At 43.4% G+C, this 19889-nt stretch overlaps 1 protein-coding gene and 1 pseudogene across 2 annotated transcripts; both read left to right on the top strand.

Moving 5' to 3' along the window:
• Positions 1 to 5663: 5663 nt before the first annotated feature.
• Positions 5664 to 6675, top strand: LOC308525403 (translin-associated protein X-like; annotated as a pseudogene). Its single transcript has 2 exons — positions 5664 to 6181; positions 6351 to 6675. The product of its transcript is annotated as a translin-associated protein X-like (transcript).
• A 4394-nt stretch (positions 6676 to 11069) lies between these two features.
• On the top strand, positions 11070 to 19746 carry NCR3LG1 (natural killer cell cytotoxicity receptor 3 ligand 1). Its single transcript, XM_081099481.1, has 4 exons — positions 11070 to 11516; positions 13581 to 13907; positions 16944 to 17043; positions 19325 to 19746. The coding sequence occupies exons 1-4, from the start codon at positions 11183 to 11185 to the stop codon at positions 19380 to 19382; spliced, it is 819 nt and encodes a 272-aa protein (XP_080955607.1). The 5' UTR covers positions 11070 to 11182; the 3' UTR covers positions 19383 to 19746.
• The last annotated feature ends 143 nt before the right edge of the window (positions 19747 to 19889 follow it).

The raw sequence follows: 19889 nt of genomic DNA, 5'->3' as shown, positions 1-19889 counted from the left end.
GATTTATGTATCAGGCCCTTATTCTTTATACAAACACACACCCCCAAAAGCCAGCATGCTGCCTCATTGCCCAAAATGTGAAGACAAGAGGTCAAACACCCAGATTTCACTTAGGTTTTCAGCATCTGCCATAGTATCTTTTTGAAGTATATTAAATGATTCACTGTGTGTGTTTCTGAGATCCTGAATTTCATCTGTGTCAAACATATGCTTTTAATTGTAATCTATGATTATATAAGTGTATTTAAAAAATTAATATTACATATAAAAGGAGATTCCTTTAAAATGAGAGTATATATTTTTTCTTTAAACAGTCATTTGAAGTCTGAAGTCCACGAGAACTTGGAAGAAAACTGTAAAATCAATATCTGTGTCATTTTTTTACTTCCCTTCCTTTTTCTCTACTCAAATATTTTAAGACATAAATGGAATAAAGGAAGATACTTTTTAAATAAGAACACTTTCTTTTTGACACCGATATTTAAAGATGGAAGTCCACCAGAACTAGGAATAAAACCTCAATATCTGCTCTCACTTTCATACCTCCCCTCTTTTTACTTTGGTCTTCTTTAGTGATTTAATCAAATAGCCTTAGGCCAGTGGTTCTCAACCTTCTGGCCCTTTAAATATATTTTCTCATGTTGTGACCCAACCAGAAAATTATTTTCGTTGCTACTTCATAACTGTAATGTTGCTGCTGTTATGTATCGTAATGTAAATATCTGATATGCAGGATGGTCTTAAGCGACCCCTGTGAAAGGGTGGTTCGTTCGCCAAAGGGATTGCGACCCACAGGTTGAGGACCGCTGCCTTAGGCCATAATTTAATGAAACTCTCAGGAACCACATAAGTGAGAAAGCTCTGTTTGTTACTTTATAAATAAATTGCTCTCACTCATGAAGATAGATATTCTTTTTTAAAAAATATATTTTATTGATTTTTTACAGACAGGAAAGGAGAGAGATAGAGAGTTAGAAACATCGATGAGAGAGAAACATCGATCAGCTGCCTCCTGCACACCTCCCACCAGGGATGTGCCCGCAACCCAGGTACATGCCCCTGACTGGAATCGAACCTGGGACCCCTCAGTCCGCAGGCCAATGCTCTATCCACTGAGCCAAACCGGTTTTGGCTTATGGGTGCTTATCATCCCCTCTCTCAATAAAAGTCTCTTTGATATTCACAATTCTTCTGAGAAGACCATGTATTCCCTGTTTCTTGGTAACTTCTTCCTACTTTCAGAACCCTTAACTGCTAGAAATTGTTCTGCTAAATAGTTTTTGCTACTACTTGAGGTCATTTTTCATTCATACTTTTGCTTTATACTCTATCATTTAAGATCAGATTTGCTACATATAACCAAAAACCAAAGATAACAGTGGTTTAAACTGAACAGGAGTTTTTCCTTTTTGTATAAATCTGTAGGCAGGTGGTATCCAGGTTCCTATCTTTCTGCTCTCCTATCCTCAGTACATTGCTTTATCCTCAAGCTGCTTCATCCTTACTTTCCAAGATTGCTTCTGGAGGCAGCTGGGAAGGGCAAGAAAAGGATCTTTTGCCCCTTGAGGAACTTTCTCAGCTTCCTTGAAGCAGTTTTCCTGGAGAACCACACAACATTTGAACTTACATTGAGTTACCTGGCCATCTAGCTGCTAGGGAAACTGAGACATCTTTGTGGCAATGTGACCAGCTAAATGTTAGGATACTTGTCCTAGCTGGTTTGGCTCAGTGGATAGAGTGTCAGCCTGTAGACCAAAGGGTCCCGGGTTCAATTCCAGTCAAGGGCAGGTACCTCGGTTGCAGGCTCCTCCATGACCTGGGCCCTGGTCAGGGCTCCTACAAGAGGCAACCAATTGATGTGTTTCTCTCACATCGATGTTTCCATCTGTCTTTCCCTCTCTCCCTAAAATCAATGGAAAACTATCCTTGGGTGATGATTAACCAAAACAAACAAACAAACAAATAAATATTAGGACACTTTAATTAAGGAGGTGGGAAGAGGTAATGTTTGTTAGGCAACTTTTTAAAAATATATATATTTTTATTGATTTCAGAGAAGAAGGGAGAGGTAGAGCTAGAAACATCAATGATGAAAGTGAATCATTGATTGCCTCCTGCATGTCCCCCACTGGGGATTGAGCCCGCAACCCGGGCATGTGCCCAACACGGAATCAAAAATTGACCTCCTGGTTCATAGGTCGATGTTCAACTACTGAGCCACGCTGGCCGGGCTGGTAAGCAAGTTTTAATTTTATTCCAGACAGCCTTGTTGGCTACCTAAATGTCTATGTACACTCTTCTAAACATAGAAAACACCCACCTCAAAAGAAAACCATCAAAATCTCACCTATTATTGCATATTGCTCAAAGACCATGATATCTTTGGCCACCCAGAAACTAAAAGTCAAGGTGTCTGCCCCATGGGCAACATATGCATAAAGGTGGGGTAGGTACAGGATAACTGCATAAAATCAATCTTTTTGAAACAGCGGCAAATGGGAAACTAGCAGTGGCTGATCCATAGCAAAGTCTCTCTGCTCTGTCCATAAATATATTCCTTGGTTTTCCCATCAGGCAACCACTGATTCACCTTCCTGGGAGTAACTCCCTTGTCTAATGTCCCCAGGGGCTCTTGGTGTTGCCCTCTGGGAGGTCTTTATTGTCCGTTACTCTTTAGGTACACATCAGGAAGGATACCCTTCTTGGAGGCTGGATAGTCTTAGCACTTCGTTTCCTATTATTTTGGGTTTAGGGGCTCAGGGATTGTTTAGATAGTTACAGGCTATTGCAGGCCAGGTTTAGGGTTTTTATTTATTTAGGATTTATTTGTTTGTTTGACAAAGCAATTCCCTAAAAACTTAAGTAATTTTCTGGTCTGTTTTCTTCAATAATTATCATGAGTAACAAGAAAGATCTTGTCAAGGCGTAGTTTTTGTCAGAGAACCCATCCTCCCTTGCTGGTTTCTGTGTTCTTTCTTTCCCCTGGGGTCTTAAATGAATGGCTTGGATGGGTTCACAATGGCATTTATCTGACCTTTTTCCTCAGGATGGCTCCCATTACTTGGCAGAAAATTCTTAAGGGAAGGTTCTTGAAAAAGCTTAAGGACGTTTCAACAGCTTTCTCAGAACCTTTACTTATGGAGTGTGGTAGTAGTTGACTTTTTCGATTCTTCAAGGCTCCAGATTTGGGACTTTTGTCAATTTTTTTTTTTTTTTTTTTTTTAGACAGAATAATTCCCTAAGCAAAGCTATATATACCTTTCCATCTCTATAGACTTGTAAACCTTAGCCCGAGTGGTATTTGTCTTATAGGATTTTGCTGAAAGAGGCAGAGGCAGCCCCACATACTAGCACTCTGAAGTTCTACCACACTTTCTTTGATACCCTTACTTCAGTTGGCATGAGGGCTCATGGCTTAAAGCCCTACCTCCTCAACTCAGCCCACTTCATATTTAAGATCCTTTTACTTGCTGCACCTTACTTCTAGCTATCAGATTCTGTATAGGTCAAGATTCATGGCTGTAGGTCATAGAATCTTCTTTAGCTACTAAACCGAATGGGATTGATTATGGGAAATAGATAGCTCACAGAATTTTTGAGAGGGCTGAAGAAAGAGAACCTAGGCTGAGCTTCTAGGAACTACATCACAAGAGAGCGCTGTCAAAGAAGCTGCTGCTTTTGGAATAATCAAGAAGCTGCCTGCCACTTTGGGAAGCTGCCTGCTGAATTAGAAAGACATGTGAACAGTTGCCAGCTCCAGAATCACACCACTGCTGCCACACTTTGTGTTGGCCAACTCGGCTCCAAGTGAAAGTCTCAAGTAAGTGCATCTGATTGCTGGACCAATCATACCTGGAATCCTAGCTGCAAGGGAGGCTGGGAAATAATAGTGTTTAACTTTCCTACCTCTGTATACAGGAATGCATGTTTCAACTTTTCAAGTGAACTAATCAACTGTAACACCTCATAATTTTACATTGTTTCTCTTAATATTAATACCTTTTAAACTCTTTGTTTTCATTTTACAAGGTTTTAACTAATTATTGGATATTCCTCCAAATATACTTCAGATTATTTTTTTAAACCATGGATCCCCAAATTAAGTATAGCGATCTAGAAATGTTCTGCTTATATTCAGCTTTAAAACACCCACAAAAATCACTCAACAGACTAATGCTATGGTTTGTCAGGGATGGAGAAGAATTCCTATCTTTATGGTTAAAATTGTAGGAAACATTTAAAAAAGGTCTGGAATATCTTTTTATTTATTACTGTATCTATGCCCAGAAATTGTGATAAGACAGGTTTTCCCAGGATAATCTCTTTTAGATGGTGGACTGTGGTTCAATCAAAAGGTAATTGGAGGAGAACTTAAAGAAATTTCTTAAAATGCTTTTATGTGCATGAATAAATAATGGATGGATATTAATGTAGACATACCTCTTAGATTCCAGCAAATTATCTATATTAATAAAAAGGTAATATGCTAATTAGACTGGACATCTTCCGGACATCCTTCGGAGAAAGCCATGATGGCGGGGCCAAGGTAGAGGCAGTTAGGGGCAATCAGGCTGGCAAGGGAGGGCAGTTAATTTTAAATTTTGGAAAGAAATTTTATTAGTCTTATGTGTACCTAATTTTTCTTGGCTTATTTAGATAGTTGGACTTTTTTTTAAACTATAAAGAAATAATTGGATTTTAATTGATAATCAGAAAGACACAGAGACTTTATATAAGTTCATTATATTTTAATTTGTTTATCAAATATGTGTTGTGAAAATTCTTTCAGTGCAATATTTGTTGAAATATTGTTACTAAGGTCATTTGTATAGGTTCCTTTTTAATTATATTAAATGTAAAATCAGAACAATATGTAATATCTGTCATAAATTTGGGGGGCAAAAATACAAATTTGACAATATTGAAAGAATGGATTGTTTACAAAGCAATAACTTTTCAGAGTCATAGTCTCGGGGCCTTTCTTTCTCCTAAACTCTGTGGGTCCCCACAGAGACTTGCAACCAGGGGAGCAGCAGGCAGCAGCAGCTCCTTCCAGGCTGACCCCCAGAACCTGTATCCAAGGCCCCTTTTCTCTGACTCTCCAGTGAGCTAAGCAGTCCCATGTTGGCTCACTTCTTTCCTATAATCTTTCCAGAGAGTCAAAGCAGAGCATCGCCTAGGCCAGCCGTGGGCAAACTACGGCCCGCGGGCTGGATCCAGCCCGTTTGAAATGAATAAAACTATTGAAAAAAAGACCGTACCCTTTTATGTAATGATGTTTACTTTGACTTTATATTAGTTCACACAAACACTCCCTCCATGCTTTTGTTCCGGCCCTCCGGTCCAGTTTAAGAACCCATTGTGGCCCTCGAGTCAAAAAGTTGGTCCACCCCTGGCCTAGGCTCTCTCCTGTTGCTTCTACTACCCTGATTCCTTCCTTTGTTCCACTGTCCCCAGCGTTAATAAAAATACTGTCAAAATCACCTGGACTCAAGAAGGCGATGCACAAGCCGGAAGCAGCTTCCAGCTCCGCTCCTGGGACTTGTCAAAGGGCCCTGGCAGGCTTGTCCCCCTCCAACCTCCCCCCGCACCCCTGCCGCCTAATGCACTCCACCAGGTCCAAGACCTCTGTCTCTACACAACTCACTGTAGGCTGTGATGACATGAGCAACAAAGAAGGATTGGGAGGGTTCTGGAAATGGAAGCATGACAATTTTCCCCACAACCAGAGGAGAGAAGGGTAGGATGTTAATGCATTGTTACCCGTGTTGGTGGCCTTAAAATCATTTCAGCAGGAACTTGATGCAAGACATGACAACTATGGGAGACTTGTGAAACTTAGTCGGGATGTAACCGTAGAAAGTAAAGGATACTTTTTCTGCTCCATAGGATTACAAGTGCTCCTGATATGGAGGAAATATTGACTGAGTCAGAAATTAAATTAGACGGTGTCAGACCAAAGATACTGCAGGTGGCCCAGGAGCTCTCCGGATAAGAGATGCATTAATTCCATAGAGCTATTACCACAGGACTTACCACAGACTTCAGGAATATGTGGAGACCCTCTCTTTTCAACACTTTATTAAAACACAATCACTTATCAGTATGGATGAAATTAATAACAACTGGTATTTACAACCGAAGACAATGGGAAAGAAAATAAGACCATGAGGAAACTAAGGTTTTGAGAGATGAAATAACTTGCCCAAGGGCATGCCCCTTATGAGACAAGGTCCTGGAAGAGGTGGGAGGAGAGGGTCAAGGTCATTTGAAAGACTTAATCTCAAAACAAGAGGAGGGACAACTCATCATCTGAGACTGGAGGATAGAAGCCCTCTTCCGATGCTCAGTGCTCATGATAAAGAGTTTGGTACTTGGAGACTGAAAATCACCCCTGTTGACTACCTCCTGGGAGTGGCTGATCTAACTGGTGAGTTGATGCTGATGTGTGTGAACAGTGTGGGCAATGGGGACATTGACACCCCCTTTGAAGTGAGCCAGTTCCTACGCCAGGTTTATGCTGGGTTTTCATTCATTGGCAATACTGGACCTTACCAGGTGTCTAAGAAGCTGTATACCTTGAGACAGAGCGTGGCCAAAGTGGAGAATGCGTGTTATGCCTTGAAAGTCAGAGGCTCAGAAATTCCCAGACCAGTTTGTAAGACTAGTATTTGATATTTTATTTGACTTTATTGTGGCTTTTACATAGGAAATTTTCAGTTTTACTTGTTTTGAATTATATACAAGCTGTACGTAAAAGTATCAAATGAATCATTTTCTGTGTCTTACTCACGAAAGTTTGCATTCGAATGTTTACCTATATGCCTATTTGAATTTTTGCTGGCTAAATTCTATCATTGTCTCTGCAGAGTGAATGTGCCAGCACTTTCTGCTACCTGTTTCACTTTACTTTATGTGAATTTTGAGTGGTAGTAATTAGTAGAAGCCATTTATATTAAAGTTGATGGTTTTGTAATATATAGAAAAGACTTTTTAGTTATATACCTGGACTTGAGCTTTTTGTTAAATTTATTGGTAATATTGTGCCAAGTCTCCAAAATAGGCTTATTCCATAGAAAAGAATTAAAACTACTAAGTTATCAATATATTTTCAGGTTATGTGGCATTGTGATAAGAATTCACATTATATTCTGGCTAATTTAGGCCACTTTGAAATAGCCTTCCAGAAAAATTGACAGATACCCAGATGTTAGTTTCTACATTTAACTTTTATGCTTTATCACAGGAAGTCTGATAGAGAATTGGAATTAATATTGTAATATTTTTACTGGTGTTTGAGTTGAATTATATACTTGTACCTACAACTGTAAAGCTTTTAGTAGTGATTAGTTAGCAATTTTTTTGTTGTCTATTATATTGACATTAGGTATGTTTGGAGACTTTCCTATTTTAGCATCTATAAGAAATTACATTTAAATAATTATAATGAAGTTTTGAAATTTTTTAAATACTGAGTTAACCCAAACCTTTTTTATAGTTGTCTAAATGTCCATTTGTGTTAAATGGTAGTATAAAAAGTTGCCAAAGAAAATTTATCCTGTACAATTCAGCAATAAGATCATTGTCAACACAGTTAAGAACAACAATGGTAGTTTCTAGTTATATATATATCTTAGATGTACCAGTTAACAATGGGGGATTTTGTAATCAAAGAAAACATGATAATTTCAAGAGAAACATCAAAACTGCTTCATTCAAAGTAATGTCCATTGCTAGCTACACATTTCTCCCATCTTTCAGGTAATTTGTGGGTCCCGTCCCAATAGAACTTTTCTTGTTTTGTGGCAAACCATTCAGAGACCCAAATTTTCACTTCTTCGTACATTTTGAAGTGCTGCTCAGAAAGTGCATGTGCCATCGATCCAAACAAGTGGTAATCTGAAGGAGCAAGGTCTGGTGAATATGGTGGGTGGGTTAATACTTCCCAGGCAAGATCTCTTAACGTGTCTTTAACTGGTTTTGAAGTGTGTGATGGTGCATTATCAAGAAGCAAAATTACTTATCTGTGTCTTCTGGTGCATTCTGGTCATTTCACTATCAAAGCATGGTTCAAATTGATTATTTCTTGTCGGTAGCCATCAGTAATGGTTTCATGTGGTTTTAGAAGCTCATAATACACCACACCTTCCTGATCCCACCAAACGCAGAGCATTGTCTTCTTCCTGAAGGGATTTGGCCTTGCAGTCGATGTTGATGGTTGACCTGGATCAACCCATGATTTTGTGCATTTGTGATTCTTAAAACAAATCCACTTTTTATCGCCAGTCATAATTTGATGCAAAAGAGACTTTTTTTCATGCCGTTGAAGCAACATTTTACTGATGATTTTTCAGTTTTCCATTTGTCTTTTGTTCAGTTGATGTGGCACCCATTTTCCTTCCTTTAAAATCTTTCCCATTGCTTGTAAATGATCAGAAATTGTTTTCTGAGTAACGTTTAGTCTTTCTGCAAGTTGTTTTTGAGTTTGACACACATCTTCATCCAATAATGCTTGTTATTGTTGGTCTTCAAACTTTTTCGGTAGACCTGGACGTTCTTTGTCTTTCACATTGAAATTATCACTTTTAAAGCGTTTAAACCAGCATTCACAAATATCTTGAGATGGAGCATGTTTGCCATAAGCTTCCTGATATATACAGTAACTTTTTTTTCAAAATAAAGTAATGAATTAAAACTTCCCGCAAATGCTCTTTTTTTTTTTTTTTTTGGCACGGAATTCAACAATTTTAAGTGTAAAAATATCTATGATGTTAACACCTTCAGCAAATTTGACATACAAAGTTTTGAAGCTTGCTGTCAATACAACAAAATAGCATACATATGAAATCGCATTTATATCAACATATGTGTAACTCCATCTATTGAAAAAAATCCACATTATTAACTGGTACACCTAGTATATTTTACATATGTGAATATTTATTTAGAATAACAAATCACAAATTACAAATTTTATAACTTGACAATTAGCACAGATATTTCAAAGTCCAGAAAAACAACATTCTGGTTTTATTAACTGCTTGACATATCTCTATATTGCCTTTTTTACATATTTGGGGTGAGGGGAGTGTAAATATCTTTGTAATGATTTTGTAGTCTTTTTAAAAAACATTTTTATTGATTTCGGAGAGGAAGGGAGGCCCAGAAACATCAATGAGGAGAGAGAATCATTGATCAGTTACCTCCTGCACACCCCCTACTGGGAATCAAGCCCACAACCCAGCAGGTGCCCTTGACAGGAATCAAACCCTGAACCCTTAGGTCCGCAGCCTGCACTCTATACACTGAGCTAAACTGGCTAGGGCACTTCTCATGTCTACAAAACCTGCCTGCCTTGGTGAAAACTGTAGGGAAACGGCCTTTCTGGGTGGGCTCCAGTCGGAGAGCGTGCTTAGGAACCAGGGCGGGGAGCGCCCACCACCGCCGCTGTGGACTCCAACTGCTGGACCACCGGGTACTCTCTAGTAATCAGTAATGGCGAACCTATTACACGTGTGTCAGAGGTGACACGCAAACTCATTTTTTTGGTTGATGTTTCTTTGTTAAATGGCATTTAAATATATAAAATAAATATCAAAAATATAAATCTTTGTTTTTCTATGGTTGAAAATATCAAAAAATTTCTATATGTGACACGGCACCAGAGTTAAGTGAGGGTTTTTCAAAATGCTGACACGCCGAGCTCAAAAGGTTGGCCATCACTGCCAGTCTAGTTACATTGCCTGCAGAACTTAGTTGTAAGTTATCTGCGATGTGAAACCTGACCTCAGACATTTCCTTTTGCGTTTTGTATTTTAGACAAAATCTATTTACCGTCCCTAACTTCACGGCAGCCAGGGCTACCGGTCACAAGTCCCTGCCCATTGGAGAGGTTTGCTGGGCATCACCCAGAGCCTCTCCCGCACCCTCATTCAAATGATTGGAGACGGGAGGGGGCGGGGCCGGCCGCTCTGAGTCACAGCTACTAGACACCGGCCTAAGTTCTCCCTGACGTTCGCGAGGAGTCTTCCTGACTCGGAGGCCCCGCTGCCGCTGCCGCTGCCACCCCTTCCGCCTCCATCACTCCGTGAAGGTTCGGGAATAGCGGGGCGCGGGGGAATTGGAGGCTGACTCCTTGAGGCTGCAGGTGGAGCAGGATCACTCGAGGGGACGCGCAAGGTCCCCAGGCTGAGCACAGAGGCTGCCCGGGGCAGTGTCACGCCCAGTCGTCTTAGGGTAAATCGGGCTGAAGAAGGGGCAGGGGGGTTAGAAGGCGCAGAGAGGCCATCTAGTACCAAGCAAGTGACGGCCCTAAGAGGCGGTTTTGCGGACAGCGCTTTCCGACCGAGGACTCCTCTTTCTAGCGGAAACTCGGCGCCGGCTGCAGGCTGACCCGGGCCGGGCGCGCTGGTCCCCGGCAGGCATGGCTGTCGCGGAGGCGGCGGCGGCGGTGGCAGGCTTCCCGCGTGGCTTTCTGTGGCCTCTCCTGGTTCTGTGGTGCTGGGTGTCCACCGCAGGTAAGGTGGGGGGTGGGGGGGGGGTGAAGTGGGGGTGGGGTGGGGTGGGGTGGAGGGTGTCGCTAGGCAGGCTCTCCCTGGCCTTTCGGAGGCCCCGCCCTAGGGTCCTCAGCCACCTGTACCTTAACAGTCCCCAACTCTAAGCTTTCCTTTGTGGAATTGTAGGAATCAATTAAACGGATTTGAAAATTTGTAAGAAATTGCAAGAGACCAGAATAATCAAAACAATATTGAAAGGAAGAACAAAGTTTGAGGATCTTATGCGGATTAAGGAGGGGCCATGAACTAAGGGCCTCTGTACCTGAGATACCTCCGCCCGCTCCGCCCCCCCCCCGCCCCCGCCCTCGCCCCAAAGGAATTTGTTTTTGTGTTTTGTTTTTTATAAAGGGTCAGGCAGAGTGCCTGCTACATAGTAAGCTCTTTTTAAAAAGATACATATTTTTTTTATTGATTTCAGAGACAAAGGGAGAGAAATATTTTTTTTTTGGGGGGGGGGGGAGAAATATTAATGACGAGAGGCTCATCCATAGGCTGCCTCCTCCACCCCCTACTGGGCAAAGAATTTGTTTTTAATTACATGGTAAAGTGTCTGAGAGCACAAGGCCTAACTAAGTTTTTTTTCCCCATAACTGAATTTTCTTCTTTCCACAGATTTGATAGTGGAGATGGAAGGGAAGAATCAGACTGTGTTTCTGAATGACAATGTCACCATCTCCTGCAAGGTCCCTGGTTCCACACCCCTGAACATCAAGGGTATGGGTGTTACCTGGTGTCACAAGCATGAGGCGCATGAAACAGAGCACAAGGTGTTTGAAATGCATGGAAACCACCATCAAGAGGCATTCAGACCCGGAGCCAACGTGTCTCTAGCGGAGCTAGGGAAGGGGGACGCCTCACTGCACCTTCCTGGAGTCCAGCTGAGGGACACAGGAGAGTACCGATGTGAGGTGGTGGTCACCCCCGAGAAGGCCCAGGGAACAGTCATTCTAAAGGTTTTGGGTGAGTGCCTGAGGCAGTGTCCTGTGGTTCCCATGGTGATGGGGCTGGGGGTGAAGATGTAGCCAGGCCAAGTAGAGAAGTTTGGGCATGGGCCTTGGAGTTGGATAGACACGGGTGTACGTCTGGACAACTTAGAGCGAGTTATTAACCTCAGTATCCTTTTCTCTAAATAGATGTAATAGTACCTCTATAAAGGCCCTGTCTCCAGCCCTAGCCGGTTTGGCTCAGTGGATAGAGCGTGGGCCTGCGGACCAAAGGGTCCTGAGTTTAAAAAAAGACCCTATCTCCAAATACAGTCACAGTCTAAGAGAATGGGCTTAGGCCTTCAACATGAATTTGGGGGTGGAGCCACAATGCAGCCTATAACGGGGGCAATGTCTATGAGCCCTTCAAAATTGTACTTAAGACTTTGAATGTTTTGTACATATTAATTAGGGGGATAGGAAAGCGTATTAGGATTCATTTCCTCCACAACTGACAGAAAGCCTAAAATTTTTTTTTGAAAAGTAATAGACTTTGTTTTTTACAACAGTTTTAGATTTACAGCAAAAATGGCAAAGATAGTAGTTTCTTTATGACTCCTGCCTGTGCACATACCGCTTTCTCTATTATTAACCTCTTGCATTAGTATGGTATATTTGTTAAAATTAATGAACCAATATTGATACATTTTTATTAATTAACTAGAGGCCTGGTGCACGAAATTCGTGCATTGGAGAGTGGGGTTCCCTCAGCCTAGCCCTCAGTGGATGTCCTACTGACAGTTCTCTGATGGATCTAAGAGAAGTTGCTGATTTGCAGTTTGTTCAGTCAGGATAGGATTGATGACTTCTAGTTATTTACATGCCAGAGAGGAAACCAGAAGTCAACAAGGGCTTTTGTTGTTTTTAATTTAAAATTATGTTTTCTTGATGTTAGAGACAGAGGAAGGGAGACAGAAAATTATGTTTTCTTGATGGAGAGGGAGAGAAACATTGATGTTTGAGAAACATTGATTGGCTGCCTCCTGCATACCCCCTACTGGAGATGGAGCCTGCAACCAGGGCATGTGTCTTGACTGAGAATCTACTCAGCCATCTCTTGGTCATGGGATGACACTCACCCAACTGAGCCACACTGGCCAGAGCAATAGGGGCTTTTAAAAAGGTAGCTTATTTTTCTTTCACAAAAATGGAGCCAACCGTGGGCAGGTAGGGTGGTTCTTTGATCATGTGGGACCCAGAGTCCTTTTATCTTGCCACTTTGGCATCCTCAACATATAGCTTTCACCTTGTGTTTGGAAATGGCTTCTCCATCTTGAACCATGACATGGTCTTCCAGCTGTTCTCCAGGAAGGAAGAAGGGGAGAGGGAGAGAAGGCCATAGTACTTTTCTTTAAGATACCCTTGTTCTTTAAGGGTATTTCCTTGAGGTTGCTCTCGCTACTTCTGATTCTATCTGAACTAGTAGACCCTGAGTTCACATGGCTACCCCAGCTGAAGTGGAGGTTGGGAGATGTAGCTTTTTTATTTTTTTTAATTTACTTTTATTGATTTTTTGCAGAGAGGAAAGGAGAGGGATAGAGAGTTAGAAACATCGATGAGAGAGAAACATCGATCAGCTGCCTCCTGCACACTCCCTACTGGGGATGTGCCCACAACCAAGGTACATGCCCTTGACCGGAATTGAACCTGGGACCCTTGAGTCCGCAGGCTCACACTCTATCCACTGAGGCAAATCGGTTAGGGCATGGGAGATGTAGCTTTAACTTGGATGTGTCATTGAAGAATGGACAGCAGTTTCTACCACAACAGTGTTCCGAAGCTTTCCTCCGATTCTCGAAGAAAGGTGTCTATGACACCAGGTGGCATAAGAAACTCTGCTTTACACAATGGCTGTGAGAGTTGGGGTCATGGTCTATCAGCGTCACCCTGGCACTGGGATCAGCATCCCCAGATTACTTAGGCTAAGCAGAATCTCACTCGCCTCATTCACCTTCCTGAAGGCTTGCTATGGGTCAGGCTTTGAACTGACAATAAGCTAGTCCCAACCTACCCTCAAATCATGACTTCTCTTCCTTGCCAGCTTCTCCAAAGTGCACCTTGTTTCGAGAACAAGCCACAGTGAAAGATGATGGTGACAAATATATTTTGTGTGAGGCAAGTGGGTTCTACCCAAAGGACATTAACATCACCTGGTATATATATACCCAGGAGAATCCCCAGGGCCAGGAGATTTCTGAAGGCATCACCAATGGTCCAGCCGTCAAGAATGAGGACGGCACATTTAACATCACCAGCCGTTTGAGGCTGAACCACTCTCTGGAGCACAATGTGACCACCTACCAATGTGTGATAAGTCACATATCCTTGCCCACCTCCAGGATGTTGAACTTCACCCTGTTTGGGACAGGTAAGCATCCTCTAAACATTAACCTTACTCTTCACCTTGAGGGGGTATAATGTAACACTCAGGTTCCCAGTTAGTCTAGGCCAAAATGGGGGCCAATGGGGAAGGAGAGAAAGCTTGGTTTGGCCTACTTCAGCCTCAGAGTCAGCAGTCCAGGCTAGGTCCCTAAGTCAGGGTGGATGGTCTAATAGGTGGAGAGTGGTGACAAGCGTCCTCAGGGTTGCTGGTAACTTATGGCAGCTTAAGGAGCTGGATGGTCTGTATGACCTGGAATGGGAAGCTTGTCAGCTACTAGGAGAAAGGGGATAGGATCCTGTCCATGCCCCCTGAGGATAAGGGACTATCAGGGGCCAGAGACCCAACCCTACCAGCAACTCTTCTGGCCAGGCTCCAGAGCCACTGCAAACCGTTGGGTGGTAGAAGTCAAGTCAATAGTTCTGTGCTCAAGCTGGGGAGTCCATTGTAGGGAGTCCTGCAAATGCCAAGGTCTTTCCCCAGGCACACTAGATCCTGAGCTTAACATAATACAGCTCACTACAGAACGCCCCCTGCTGGTGGGGTGGGTTAATTGAGCTCATATCTTAGTTTCCATGGTCATGGCTCTAGTCCTGGGTCGGGATGACCTTGCAGGTGAAATGCATCTGCCTAGAGCTGAGAGGGGTTAGGGAGGCAGGGCTGACTGATTTTGCCAGATGGGGCTTCAAGTGGTCCTGGAGGGAGAGAGTAATTGTTTTTGGAAGCAAGGGTGAGGGATGTGTATGAGTGTGGTGTGTGTAGAATATGTGTGGGACATGGGAAATTTGGAATTGAAATATGCTTTGTGTGTATAATATAATATAATATAATATAATATAATATAATAGAACATGCAAATTGACTGTACCTTCACTACACCACAAGCCATGCCCACCAGCCAATCAGAGTGACTATATGCAAATTAACCCAACCAAGATGGCGTCTGGCAGCCACGGATGCTTGGTTGTCCCGGTGATGGAGGAAGTCAAGCTTCCCATCTGCCCTGGCCGGCTCTGGCCTCCGCTGAAAGCAACAAAGTTTCAATTATAGAAGATAAATAAACCCCAGATACCTGCTTCCAGCCTGCCTCCACTGGGAGCTTGGGTGGCTGGGGGCCGTGGCAAGCCTGCAAACAGCCATCAGCCCCTCACCCAGACTGGCCAGGCACCCCAGCAGGACCCCCACCCTGAAGGGGCTGTGGCCAGCCTGGAAACGGCCCTCAGCCCCTCACCCAGGCTGGCTAAGCACCCCAGGGGGGGGGTGGCCCACCCTGAAGGGGCTGTGGCCAGCCTGCAAACAGCCATCAACCCCTTACTCAGGCTGGCCAGGCACTCCAGCGGGGACCCCCACCCTGAAGGGGGTGTGGCCAGTTTGAAAACGGCCCTCAGCCCCTCACCCAGGCTGGCCAGGCACCCCAGCAGGACCCTCATCCTGATCCGGGACACCTTCAGGGCAAACCAGCCGGCCCCCACACATGCACCAGGCCTCTATCCTATCTAATAATAGACAAATATGGTAATTAACCATACTTCTGCTATGCTTCCCATTGGCTAATCAGGGTGATTTGCAAATTAACTGCCAACCAAGATGGCGGCCAGCAGCCAGGCCGCTGAAGCAAACATGAGGCTTGCTTGCTCCAGTGATGGACGAAGCCAAGGTTCCCCGCCTGCCATGGCTGGGCTCTGAGCTGCACTCTAAGCAACAATGTTACAATTATAGAAGCTAAACAATTCCCAGATATCTGCTTTCAGTCAGCCGGCCTTGGAGCTGGAGCCGCAACGAAGTTGCAATTACAGAAGGTAAATAAATCCCAGAATAAAAAAGAAAAGAAAAAAAGGAGAGACTGGGAGCTTCAGTTGTAGGCTTGGCCTGCCTGAAAACGGCCCTCAGCCCCTCATCCAGACTGGCGAGGCAACCCAGTGGGGACCCCCACCCTAAAGGGGGTGCAGGCAGCCTGAAAACAGCCATCAGCCCCTCATCCAGGCTGGCCGGGCACCCCAGTAGGGACCCCCACCCTGAAGGGGATGCGGGTAGCCTGAAAACAGCCATCAGCCCCTCACCTGGCTGGCCAGGCACCCAAGCGGGACCCCCACCCTGATCCGGGACACCCTTCAGGGCAAACCAGCCGGCCCCCACCCGTGCACCAGGCCTCTATCCTATATAGTAAAAGGGTAATATGCAAACTGACCGTAACAGCAGAAAGACTGGGAATGACTGGTCACTATGACACACACTGACCACGAGGGGGCTCTCGGGCTGCCAGAGGGATGTCTGACTGCCAGTTTAGGCCCAATCCCCCAGGGGAGCAGGCCTAAGCCAGCAGGTGGACATCCCCCGAGAGATCCCAGATTGCAAGAGGGCACAGGTTGGGCTGAGGGACACCCCCGCCCAGTGCACAAATTTTTGTGCACCAGGCCTCTAGTATAATATAATATAATATAAGAGATTTGTGTTGGTGACTTGTGGCCGCTATAATAAATAAATATAAATAAATATATTAAAAACCGCTGGGTGAGGGCGTTCTTCTGGGTCACAGCTTTCTTGTAGCCTCACATGGTGGTAGGGATAAGGGAATCTCTCTAGGGCCTCTTATATAAGGGCACTAATTATTCACGAGGGCTCCTCCCTCATGACCTAATGATATCCCAAAAGCCCCACCTCCTAATACCATCACATTGGGTATTAGGATTTCAACATATGAATTTTGGGGGGGACACAGATATTCGATATATAGCAGTGTATAGTGATGTAAGATGATGTAGTGCGGAAGCTTGAACATGTGCACGGCATACATATGTGGTAAGTGGTGTTCATATTGCCGTGTATTTCTGGCAGGTGCTAAACACACTATTTGGTGTGTGGGGGTGTATGTGATAGGAATGACAAGAAGTGTGGCAGAGGATTAGTGGTTATATTTATGACAGGGAAATGACACACGACCACAGATATCTTAGCAGTGGTTGTGTGGTCACTTTGGCCCCTGCATGTAGGTTTCCTTTTAACGTTTGCCTCCTCTTTCTGCAGGATCTGAGATGGGAAATGCCTGGGGGACTACTCCTACTTTGATTATTGCTGTTTGCTGTAGTGTACTAGCAGCAGTCATTGGACTGATTGTATGTATAAGGTAAGGCGGATGCCAAAGCCAAGTTTAGCCCTGTGGTTTGGAATTGACTCTGGGAGTTCCGGGATCTTTGCCAGTGGATGATATTTGAGAGTTCTCAGGATCGATGCTGGGAGGAATCTGAGTGTGGTGTGTGTGTGGTGTGTGGCTTTTTCTGATGTTGTGTCAGGGAAGAACTGTCTCATTAGACCCCTACGTGGTAGCTTGGGACTCTGGGGAGATGCACTGTAAGACCCCTGTGCCTCTTCCTGACATACAGGTCTCACTGTGAACCAGGCCTTAGAACTGTGTATGGGCTGCATTGTTGTCCTCACATAGAACCACAGAGAGGGGAATTCCTTCCCCGAGGTGCTCACATTTTGTTAACAGCTTAAAGGGATAGCTTTCAACCAGATTTCACCATTAAATCGGAATCTCTAGCCCTTATTGGTGCTTCCAAACTAAGACAGGTTTCCAAACATATTTATCCCTAACACCTGGTCCAAACTGCAAATAAAACAGCACAAGGTAAAGAAGTCTAAGAGACCAGTGTAAAAATGTTGCTTTAAATGGTTCTAGATATTAAATTGCTCTCATTTTTTGGGGGGGAGGGGGTCCTCCAAGCAGAATCTTTACAATAGCTAATACATCTCATTAGAGATGCTGGTATATGGTTCTGGGGTAATCACTTTATAGAGCTAGTCTTACAAGTGGTTTTTAAAATTTATCCTTCTATTGAAGTTTTTAGGTAAATTATGTATGTTGACTAAATTTACAAATAAATTTGTTTATTTAACTAAAAAAAATAAAAAGAAATGCTTTAGGAAAATTAGAATAATCAATTAAGAAAAAAGGCCGTTTATCTAAAGTTGGCCAACTGATTCATGGGACATTTTCTTCTTCTTTTAAAAAAAATAGTTTTATTGATTTCAGAGAGGAAGGGGGAGAGAGAAACATCAATGATGAGAGAGCAACATTGATTGGCTGCCTCCTGCACGCTCTCCATGGGGAATCGAGTCCACAACCCAGGCATGTGCCCTTGACTGAAATTGAACCCGGAACCCTTCAGTCCTCAGGCCAGTGCTCTATGCACTGAGCCAAACCAACTAGGATGGGACATTTTCTTCTGATTAGACTTAGGCCAATGCAAAAACTGGATATAATGTGGTTTTCAAATGATTCTTGTGATATTTGTGAATGTTCTCATATTTCTTGTCTTCTTTTGGCTTCTGATATCCAGTACTGTCACTGTTAGCAGACATTTCACATTGAAAAAAGAGACTATTAAAGCCTTCATGATCATTCTGTCATGGTTTGCAATGAAGGCTCCAGGCCTCCAACCTTCCCTAATCTTTGTCCTTTGCCATGTAACTTTTCAGTGCCCTCCAATCATGGGCTGCCCCTTAATACTGGGGTCAACCTTGTGACTTGCATTGGCCAATAGAATGAGACAGAGGGAAAGAGGCCTTGTGTATTTCTATTTGCTTTCTTTTGTGCTTCAGACATTAGTGAGAGGAGGACACTTCCAGGCTAGCCTGCGGGAAGATGAGAGGCACTGAAGCCAGCGCTAGTTGCTCTAGAGGAGGCCAGTCTACAGTAAGACCTCACCTAACGTCATCCCTAGGTTCTGCAACTTTAAACAAAACGACGTATCATGAAGCTAATTTTACTATAGGTTAATTGATATAAACAAGAGTTAAGTTCCTATGGCATCTCATCAACATAATGGGAGGACATTGACCAAAACCATGTGTTTTTGAGAACCAGCTATAGATTAGATGACAGCCATCCAGTTCCTAGACATGTGAACAAATCTAGCTGAGATCATCACATCAACAGGGTCAACTCTCAATGTGTGAGAAATAAATATTTATTTTTTAAAAGTTGCTGTTTCAGACTGGCTGGTTATACAGCAAAAGCTAACTGATACAGCTCCTCAGGAAGCTGAGTTTTGACCAAAAAAGTGTGGTTGCTCTGGAGCTGTGCTGCAGAGAGTCTGCTATGAAGCGTGCACTGGTAACATGTTCTACCTGTGCCAGCTCAGGAATCTGCTGCTATCCTCACCCCAAGGAAGTCCAGCCAGTGTCTGAACAAAGCAGGAGTCTTTGGAGCTCTCTGTTGGAGTGATTGAGACTTTCTCAGAGTTACACTATAGTCTGAAACTCTTGCTTCCCAATCCTTTCTCCTTCCTCCCTTCACAGATACCAGATCTACATCATGATCTAAAGACTTTCCTCACCTACTTCTGTGCCCTCTTTCATAGGCACTACTCCCAATAACGCTCTCCTATTTCTAACACATCTAGAAAGCTGCTTCTCAGAAGATTCAAACCACTACCACAAGAAGAGACTGAAGGATTGTAACTCGGTGCTTTCACTAAGGTGCATTCATGATGTATTCAGATGGAGGAGCACTGGAAGACTGGCAGTTCTTACACAGTGACAGATAGCAGAAACCACAAGCTTTCTCAGAGAATGTGTAAGTAACTGACATTACCTTTCCTGATGACTGCCACAGCTTGCTCAAGAGCAGACTGTTCAAGCTGCCCTCCTGGATAGCCTCCAGCCAATCATCTCTTTTCAAGAAAAAGAAAAAGCAACGCTTCCCAAAGAAGATAGACAATTGGCCGGCAGGGATATAAAAAGGTGCTCAACATCATTAATCATCAGGGAGATGCAAATCAAAACAATGAGACATCACCTCACGCCCCTTGGAATGCCTACTATCAAAAAGACAAGAAATAAAAAGTAGTGGCAAGGATGTGGTGAAAAGGGAAGACTTGGGTACTGTCGGTGGGAATATAAATGGGTGCAGCCATTATAGAAAACAGTATGGAAGTTCCAAAAAAATTAAAAATGGAACTACCATAG

The sequence above is a fragment of the Myotis nattereri genome, assembly GCF_964212035.1.
Source record: "Myotis nattereri genome assembly, chromosome: 9".
Taxonomy (NCBI): Eukaryota; Metazoa; Chordata; class Mammalia; order Chiroptera; family Vespertilionidae; genus Myotis; species Myotis nattereri.
The sequence above is the reverse complement of the archived record's forward strand: the minus strand, read 5'-3'. Positions and strand labels throughout refer to the sequence as shown.

What these genes read in the sequence shown, in the direction of transcription:
- NCR3LG1 (XM_081099481.1), top strand. Translation starts at nt 11,183, where the DNA reads ATGGAAGGGAAGAATCAGACTGTGTTTCTGAATGACAATGTCACCATC. An exon ending in AGTCATTCTAAAGGTTTTGG is followed by an intron (nt 11,517 to 13,580) that starts GTGAGTGCCTGA and finishes CTTCCTTGCCAG; the next exon opens with CTTCTCCAAAGTGCACCTTG. An exon ending in GGACTGATTGTATGTATAAG is followed by an intron (nt 17,044 to 19,324) that starts GTAAGGCGGATG and finishes TAACACATCTAG; the next exon opens with AAAGCTGCTTCTCAGAAGAT.